General features: G+C 33.2%; 1 protein-coding gene across 1 annotated transcript; it reads right to left on the minus strand.

The window, feature by feature from the left end:
* Positions 1–1,181: 1,181 nt before the first annotated feature.
* On the minus strand, positions 1,182–1,987 carry LOC111448199 (auxin-responsive protein SAUR50-like). Its single transcript, XM_023087665.1, has one exon. The coding sequence runs from the start codon at positions 1,897–1,899 to the stop codon at positions 1,567–1,569; it is 333 nt and encodes a 110-aa protein (XP_022943433.1). The 5' UTR covers positions 1,900–1,987; the 3' UTR covers positions 1,182–1,566.
* Positions 1,988–9,966: the final 7,979 nt, after the last annotated feature.

Raw genomic sequence — 9,966 nt, forward strand, 5'->3', positions numbered from 1 at the left:
TAGAATGAATATGACCCGACAATGGTGTCACATGCAAAAGTATATGATCCAATCCAACCACAACAAAATTTACTTTTTTTTTTTAATAGAAATTAATAAAAATGTTGCCATGTGTTATTTTCTGATTGGATTATTAGTAATTAAAATATTAATTAGTATTTTTTTAATTTTTTTTTGTCACTAAACAAAAATATAGTATTTAATACGTCATAAAAAATTTACAATTTTTAAAAAGTAAATTTAAATTTAGAATTAACAATTTATTCATAACTTTTAAAAATTATATATATGTAATTATTAAAGTCTAAAGATCACATGGGTAAAAATTTAATGATCAGATTTGGCATTTCATGGCCCGATATTTTCTTACGAATTCTTCTAGCATTCTTAGCATGTATACGCTTAATCATAGAGTTTCTATGGTTGAGCCACCCGAAAGGAAGATGCATTTTATTGGTATAAGTAATAACTTTCATTGTCTTTAAGCGTTTTTTAGTCATCCTATTTTTAGGATCGCTCTCATTCGGATATAGCCTCAGTTCATTCATGTGAGATCCCACATCGGTTGAAGAGAGAAACGAATCACTCCTAAGAGTGTGAAAACATTTCCTTAATAGACACGTTTTAAAACAGTGAGGTTGACGACGATACACGAGCCAAAACAGACAATATCGACAAGCAGTAGACTTGTGCTGTTACAATTCATATACCCAGTGTCACACTACATGACCAAAATGGTATTTTTAATTTTATTATTCGATGAAATGTGTATCAAACATATGAATGACAGACATAAATAATTAAATATAAATAACAATTAAAATTTCCATTTTTAGAAAAAAAAGAAAAAAAATGGAATCTTTGCTTTAGAGATCAGTTGGATTGAAGATTCACATGCACAAAATAATGTTCATTACATTAAGAACAAAAATAAATAAATAAAAAAACACATTTTCTTAAATGACAATATATGTTTTTTTTAAGAGTAAGAATCTAATAATATTCTTAAAGATTCCGTACACATAATTCTTAAAAATGTACCTTCAAATATTCTTTGACCTAACCTCTTTAACTAGCTGTCCATTGGATATTTATTTATTTTTTTCAATATTTTTTTAAATAATGTTTTTTTTAAAATTTTAATATAATATTGAGCTATGCCGATATTGACATGAGAATAATAATAATAATAATTCATGCATTTTTCATTAAAAGAGAAACCGCTCAAAGGGTGTGAAGTATAATCACCTCAATGAGGGAAACATCGATCCGCTATTTTTACAAAGAGATAATAATATTTTTTTTTCTTCTCAACCCTTTTGAGATCTTGGGGTTGGAAATTGGATACTAAGTTAGAGAAGTCAAAAAAAAAAAAAAAATGATGAAGAAATCCATGAAAAAGAAAGTGAAAAAGAAGATGTATAAAAAAAGGAAGAGAAATAGAGCAATCTCTCTTCTTTGGCCATCTTCAAATTCTTGTAAATTCTTGTTTTCACGAAAATCCCATCATCAAATGACGAAGAAAAGAGCTCGAGATCATATAACGTTTCGAAACGACGGGGTTGTTCATCGAAGCATGGAGGATGTTAAGGATCTGAAGACGTGTTCTTGGCAAGGGATGGTGAGACCCATGTAGTGGTCGAATCCGAATTCTTCTTCTGCTTGACGGAGTAAGCATTGGAATTCAGGGTGAGTAAGGACGGAGATAGGGACGATGAATCGGCTACGATTTTCGCCGACGTAGACAGCGAAATGACCCTTGGGGACGTCGAGGGGGAGGTCGTCGTCGGCGTCGTAGGCACAGGCGTTGTTGGTCTTTCGACCGAGGCTCGAGCAACGTTTGAGGATTTGCTTGAGGACGGTGGATTGGGGGAGTTTGTTAAGCTTTTGGATGGCCATTGTGTTGGTGTTTTTGAGTGTGGGAAATGGGAAGAAATCTCCTCTAGGGTTTGGAGGGAGGAGAAAAAAATGGAGTTGAAGGGATGGTGTGTGGAGGAAGGGGTATTTATTAAGGGGAAAAGGGCTTTGTGTTTAGGGGATGAGAGGAAAGGAGTGAAGGACAGGCCATGAGAGTGTTGGGTAATGTGTCCTATGAGATGGTGGGAGCCAAAAACCATATGGGTCTACTTTTGCTTTGGATGTTGGCTCTCCCAATGGCAACTTGGACCCCCACATAGCGTTCAATACTTAATCAACTTTTAACCCCGAAAACCCCGAAATAATGTGGCTAATTATTTAATATCGACTGTAACAGCCTAAGCCTACCGTTAGTAGATATTGTTTGCTTTAAATCGTTATGTATCATTGTTAGTCTCACGGTTTTAACGTGACTGTTAGAGAGAGATTTCTACACTCTTTCTAAGATCCCACATAGGTTGGAGAGGGGTCTGCCCTTTGTGAGATCTCTGTTGGAGAGGGGTTTGTTAGGGGGAGATTTCAAACCCTTTGTGAGATCTCACATCGGTTGGAGAGGGGTCTGTTAGGGAGAGCTTTTCACACTCTTTGTGAGATCCCACATCGGTTGGAGAGGGGGAACCAAGTATTTCTTATAAAAGTGTGGAAACCTCGGACAGTATCTCTTAGTGATGGGTTTAGATTGTTATAAATGATATCAGAGCTAGACATTGGACAGTGTACCAGTGAGGATGCTGGACCCCAAGGGAGTGGATTATGAGATCCCACGTTGATTGTAGCGGGGAATGAAGCATTCTCTATAAGAGTTTGAAAACTTCTCTTCTTAGTAGACGTGTTTTAAAATCGTGAGGTTGAGTTGATTTTAAACTTGACTTCACATTCCATTAACAAAGTGTTTGTGTAGTAGCGGTTTGATATTAAGATTCAACATTTTTTTAAATAAAAAAAATTAATAATATAAAATTATATTTTTTTTTTAAATTTTGAATTTGTTTTAAATGATAGAAATATAACACAGACCCGACATTTGAGTAAAAGAGAGGTATATAAATGAGGGTAATAAACGAGGATATGAAATTATGAATAAAAAATAATTAAAAGAGCCTAAAATTATAATTAAAAAATTAAAAAATTAATTTATATTTCCATAATTCCACGGTGGAAAGAAAAAGAAAAAGAAAAAGAGGGAAAAAAAAAAAGGAAAAAAGAGAAATAAAGTTGATTATGATATAGACATTTACATTATTACTTATATAGAAATAAATCATTTTCGGTTTGACGAAGTGAATTCATTCAAATGAAATTTTCGGATTAATCTCAATATTATAGTTAAAAATTAAAAAAAAAACGTCGAAAAGAAAGGGTAAAATAGTAAATTAAAATTGTCTCATTCAATTATTAGATTATTAAAATTCGAGAAAAATAAATAATATAAATGAAATGATTAAAACATATATTTTTATTCAATTCAAAACAATTATCGTAATTACCCATGGAAACCAATTTTTTTAAAATTGAAAATATTAAAAATAATAATTAGTAAAATTAAAAAATCAATATAAAATATAATAATGGTACTCATAAATATTTTTGAAAATATATTATAATGTAAATAAATAAATAAATAAATAAATATATATATATATATACTTGGTGAGATCACGGACGAAGAATGGAAGTGTACTGTTGGAGTACAAATTCTGTTGAAAGTTTTGAATTTTAGTGTTTGTTTGGACGTAGGGATTCTAATAATTCTTAATTTATTATTATTATTATTATTATTATTTATTTTTAATTTATTTTACAATTACAAAACCATGTGCTCTTCTTCTACTCAATCTTTCATGCAAATACATTGGAATTATCGAAATTCATTTTAATTCATTTTTTTTTACCATATGGTTTTCTAATTAATTACTTCAAATATTGAATCACATGAGGTTATTTACTTCTATATTAATACGAAATTTAATATTCTGCCATGACTTTTTATTGATAATTAAATTGTTGCCAAAAATGTCAAAAAAAAAAAAAATAGTGACATTGAAATTCTCTAATTATACTTTAAAAAAATACCAATAAATAAATAATTGAGATATTAAATTATTGTTGTGTTCGATGGTTGTATAGTATATGTCCCTTATATGACATAATTTTAAGATTAGGATTGATTAATCGAAGCAATACTTTTTTCTAAGAGGCTAAAAAAAATATGGTGGCTTGAATAATTCGATTAACCTAATACAATCTATATAGTTTAGGTTAGATTGTTAACTTATTTAAGCTCGATTAAGTTAAAATTTTATGGGTCCACTTGATTCCTGAGATGATAAAAGTAGGTTAAGTTGAACAAAATCTGCTTGAATATATTATTATTTTGGAAGGTAGTTTTTTAAATTGCTAATTTTAATTTAAAGTGGGAAAAATAATTAAATAAATAGATATTTTTTATATAAACATTTTAATTTTTGTTAAATTGAATAAATAACTAGAAAAAATCCGAATAAAAATTGTTTGTTTGTGTTAAAAAAAAAAAAAAAACCTAAAAAAACAGTTAAATTAGGTTAAAAATATGGAAACTCGAGCTATCCAACCATTTGTACACTCCACCCTTAATTTATCCCGTTCGTTTTTTTATTTTAAATAAAAAAAAAAAGTGGGCCCCTTTTGAGAAGATATTTTATGCGGAAAAAAAAAAGGAAAAATATAAAATTTATTTACATGCAATAAATTTGTAGAAAATATAAATTATTTATTTTATTTATTTTTTCGGTAAAGAAAAAAAAAAAGGAATAATAAAATAGTGATGTCCTACGCATTAATTAGAAAGAGAGCAATGTTTGGTGATAAAATGAAGTGAATCAGAAATTATTATTTATTTATAATTTATTATTATTATTATTATTTTTGGTGTGGTCCTTGAATCTTCACAGCCACTAAGTCAGAACTGCCTGCAACAAGACATTTATCCCCACTCTATATTATCAATACTTTCATCTCTCTCTATGTATATATATATATATAATAATATTTTCTGTATAATGTCGGTTGCGATTCGAACCTTAGGGACGATGTTACAAGTTGGATTTGTATAGTTCGAGATTAAAATACCGTCTTATGTTTGACGGGTGGATTTGGAATATCCACCTCATAGAATAAAGTTGATAAGTCAAGATATGGTAGGAGTGTTGGTAACTTTGGTTCTCGAGTTTAAAGTCATGAATTAAAATTTGAAGTATTTTCTCGATAATAATTTTGATTTTTAAATTTAATTTTTGAAAAGAAAAAAAAATCAAATAAAATATTAAAATAACTTTATTTAATTTTATTATAGGAGTATGATTATGTTTGATTAGAAGGCAATCAAAATGATGGCAAAAGGGAAAAAGGGGTAACCCATTGTGAAAAGACACAAAAACCCCTCAAAATTAGGGGCATTAAAAGCTACTTTAGAGAAGCTTTTCCCCCAACATCTTATGACAGTTGATTGCGTGAATAACGGCCATATTTCCAAACCTAGAATACAAAAACAGAATCTTTTTGTACTTTTTAGAACAATCACTTTGTAACAATACCTAAACCAAATAAAATCAAATAAAAAGAAAAAGATATGGTTTGTTTATGTTTATATGAACTACTGTTACGATATCGTAAAGATTCGACAGAGGAACGGAGTCCCGCACATCATGAGTTTATACGTAAGGAATACATCTCTATTGGTATGAGATCAAACTACGAGAGTTTATGCTTAAAGTGGAGAGTATCATGTACTATTGTGAAGGGTCGTAGTTTCTAATCATCTCTTGTTCTAATATCACTTTAAACTAGAAATGGGACGAAAAGAAAATTTGGGTCAGTGTCATAAAAGGGACTCCTCCATGTTCCATGAAAAAGAAATGAATGGTATGAGGTCAAACTATGAGAGTTTGTGCTCAAAGTGGAGAATATCATGTCCTATTGTGAAGGGTCGTGGTTTCTAATCATCTCTTGTTCTAATATCACGTTAAACTAGAAATGGGACGAAAAGAAAATTTGGGTCAGTGTCATAAAAGGGACTCCTCCATGTTCCATGAAAAAGAAATGAATGGTGGAAAAAACAGAGGAAAAATAACAGGGCGCACAGAGAGAGTGAAAAGGCCAAAAGGGTCGATGGTTCACATCCAAATGCGGTGACCCGGTGAGCCAATGGAGTAAAAGGAATATAATATATATATATTTTTTTGAGAGAGTTTGATAGGGACTATTCCTTGTGTTTGGCACATGGAAGGCCATGTTACTCTTGTCCCCAAGTTTTCTTTCTGAAGAAGACAACATAGTAAGGCAGATCAACCCCAACTACTTCAAATCTCCCACTTTTACTTTACCATAACTCTTAACCATTTTCCCCTCTCACTGCTTTCCTCCTTGCCTTCCTACTTTTACAATATCTCTATGCCCGAGATCCCATGTCAGTTGGAGAGGAGAATGAAACATTGCTTATAAGGGTGTGGAAACCTCTCCTTAGGTGATGCGTCTTAAAAACCGTGAGGCTAAGGGTACTACGTAATGGGTCAAAGCGGACAATATCTCTTTTGTGACAGTTTGGCTAGCAGAGCTTTACCCCATGTGGGATGTTGTTGTAAAGATGACCGGTTTGATGGATGTGCTGAAAATGTAGCCAGCAGTACGCCGCTGTCTTAGTTTTCTGGCTGGAAGTTTAGTTGTGATCTGCAGCAATTCAATATTCAAATGAGAATCTGTATACAGTTAAGATAGTTAAAAGATAATCCAAGGAAAAATGACAGAATGAGGGTGTAGAGTACAAGAAGCCTGGATTAGAAGGATATGCACAATGAAATAATGATTGATTGGGATGGGAATTGAACAATTGGACCCATCTAGACATTGATGGAGCAAATATAAAACTTGAGGATAGGATTGTGCTGTACCTCGTAAGCAAATATGCGAAACAAGGGCGAGATTGATACGAAATCACGTCACGATGAACATGACTGCACATGCAGGTCCAAACCAAAAGCAGGGCCGTCGGGTCCCATCCCCATTAAAGGTCATGTACTAGAGAAAGGTCTGTGAATGATCATGTGTATTCTGCAACATCCTATGAACTTTGCTCCGAATATGCAATGTCTATATGTTTAGGAAAGAAAGCATATGAACGACCAAGTAAACAGAGTACAACAGAAGATAATATGACTTCATAGAAGGGCCGATTGTGAGATTTCACATCGGTTGGGGAGGAGAACGAAACACTACCCTTTATAAGGTTGTAGAAACCTCTCCCTAGTAGACGCGTTTTAAAAACCTTGAGTGAAAGTCCAAAAAGAATAATATCTACTAGCGGTGAGCTTGGACCGACAATTAAGACAGTACCCTCTATTAAAACAGAATATTCGATCATTACATTTAAATCTGACCGACGAAAAAGCCACCTTAGCTGTTAGGACTTGGACAGACAAACAAGAGGTACCCTATTAAAGTTTCTATTAGCAAATTAAACGTATTGAACAATGCTTACATCTCACGTCTGCCTGATTAGTTGATAAGTTTCATACTACTGTTAGAATTAGAAAACTAGCAGTCTAGCCTTGAGTTGTCCAGGCCTGGATAATTATGCAAAGGGCTAATAATTTACAACTCACTATGAAGCAGCAACATGAAAACCTTATTCAAGATAACATTCCATAGGAAATCTAGATCACTTCTTTATGAAGATCATAAAAAGTAACCAAATTTAGGAACGTAAAAGATCCTAAATTTGTTCAAACCAAACAAGAAAGATCAAAAATACAATTTATGATACCATCCTTTAATCTTGGTTGAGTAAGGAATAGAAAAAGAACGAAATCGTATACATATATAAAAAGACCTCCAAAGGGTAAAAGGTTATATGACCAAATGAGAAGGCTAAAAGAGAATATTCAACTTCAAAAGTACATAATATAGCCAAAAGGCTAAATATTAACTAGGAGAAGCGAAAACGTCGAACGCCCTAAAGCCAGTGATGTAAGCTCCAGATTAAAGTTATTAAGAAAGGAGCTATATCCTAAAGGATAAGGACTAAATATCAGAGCACCAGTTATTTGTAATGGAAGGACAAACATGTCTTTTAACACGAAAAAAAACTCGAAGGACGTGCGAAGATACACTGCATTTCAAAAGCTTGGCAGCTCAGCGGGAAGTACTGCAAGATTTCAAACCATAAATGAATAAACGATGAAATATAATGGTTGATGTTGCTCCTAGTCTTTAGGAAATAATCTTGATGAAGCTGTATAAAAGGTTTTGCAACTATTAATAAAGAGATGGACACTCGACGTACCAACAATTGAAGGTCACCATTATCTCAAATGAACCAAATTTTAGGTTGTTGTTTCTTACTTTCTTTAGTTCACATGACAGAAAATCAGTATTAGAAATTATCACCCTTCTCGTAACCTTACTGTATTGTTAAGTGACTCCTTAATAAAGTACCATGAAGTTCTTGTATACTGCAACAAGTTGAGCATTTTGATTCAATTTTCCACTTGATGGGATTGGAACGTGGTTTCTCCATTGATTGCTCTCATTTGGATGTGATCTCCGTTTATTCATATGCCCCTCTTTTACTTGGGTGCACATGCCCACCAATTTCTGTCTTGGTTCGTCTTTGAATTACATCTTACTAGGAGAGTTATAGCTCCGATACCATTCTATCACGACTCAGGTCTATGATTCAAAATCCAGATTTGGCACATGATGGCCCCAACATTCTTCTGCGACATGGTCACATTACTTATCTCTTGCTTCTAAGAGGGAAGACTATCTCTATAGACAAACATGAGTCCTTTTAGCATGTTTTGTCCTCACTCACGTGTTTCCTGAGAAAATTTCCCGCATGTCACCTAACATAGAATTAATCCAAGCAAAGCACACCTAACTTTAGAGTTTCTATGGTTAAGTTACCAAAAAGAAAGGTGCACTTTGTTGGTATAGGTGGTAACTTTCTATTCTTTTAAGCCTTTCTTAGTCATCGTATCCTTAGTGTTCCTCTCATTTTGATTGGTCTCAGTTCGTTCATGTATTCCTCATTTACTTGGGAGTCACATGTCCATCAGCTTCTAACTCGGTTTGTCCTCGAACATTATTTTATTGGGAGAGGTACCGCATTGATACCATTCGATCACGACCCATGTCCAGGATTAGAAATTCAAATTTGGCACATGATGGCCCTAGCATTCCCTTGCAACATGGTCATATTACTTACTCCTTGCATCTAAGACGGAAAACTATCCCTATAGACCAATACAAGTTCTTTCAACATGTTTTGTCCTCATTCATCCGCTTCTTAGAAAAATTCTCAGGTCACCTAACATAAAATTGCTCCAAACAAAGCACGCCTAATTAGCTTTGAGGTTCCTATAATTGAACTACCAAAAAGGAAAGTGCACCTTGTTGGTACAGATAGTAACTTTCAATTCTTTTAAGCATTTCTTAGTCATCTTATCCTTAAGATCGCTTTCATTCGGATGTGGTCTCAGTTCATTCATGTACCCCTCCTTTACTCAAGTGTTACAATGAAGTTCTTGTATACTGCAACCTTGAGCATTTTGATTCAATTTTCCACTCAATGGGATTGGATAGCTTCCTATGTGGTTTCTCCATGAGATGCACACAGAAATACATGTTATCTGAATATATGCCAAGTAACCACTGGCTTGTAAACTCATGCATACTTCCTACCATAACAAAGTTGAAAACTGTCAACAATTACATCCTATTTCATGCATTGGTTTCTTAAAATTGTCGCCAATATGTGTCTAAGTGCATGCCTATCATCCTCTGGATAGAGAATACCGAGTGTCTCAGGAGAGAGATGGGCAAGGCAGGAAGTTGACAGAACTACCCCTGGACAAAATTGTGTCTCTCTCCCATGGTTTCCTAGTCTATGAGAAACCCAAAACCTTATCAAAGCCACAAAAAATATCTGAGCACTTGATTTCTTCAACCTTATTTTGTTTTCTACGCAGCAATCTGAGCTTCCAAGTACAAAAAAAAAAAAAAAAAAAAAAAAAA

This window comes from Cucurbita moschata, unplaced genomic scaffold (genome assembly GCF_002738365.1).
Source record: "Cucurbita moschata cultivar Rifu unplaced genomic scaffold, Cmos_1.0 Cmo_Scf00010, whole genome shotgun sequence".
In the NCBI taxonomy this organism is placed as follows: Eukaryota; Viridiplantae; Streptophyta; class Magnoliopsida; order Cucurbitales; family Cucurbitaceae; genus Cucurbita; species Cucurbita moschata.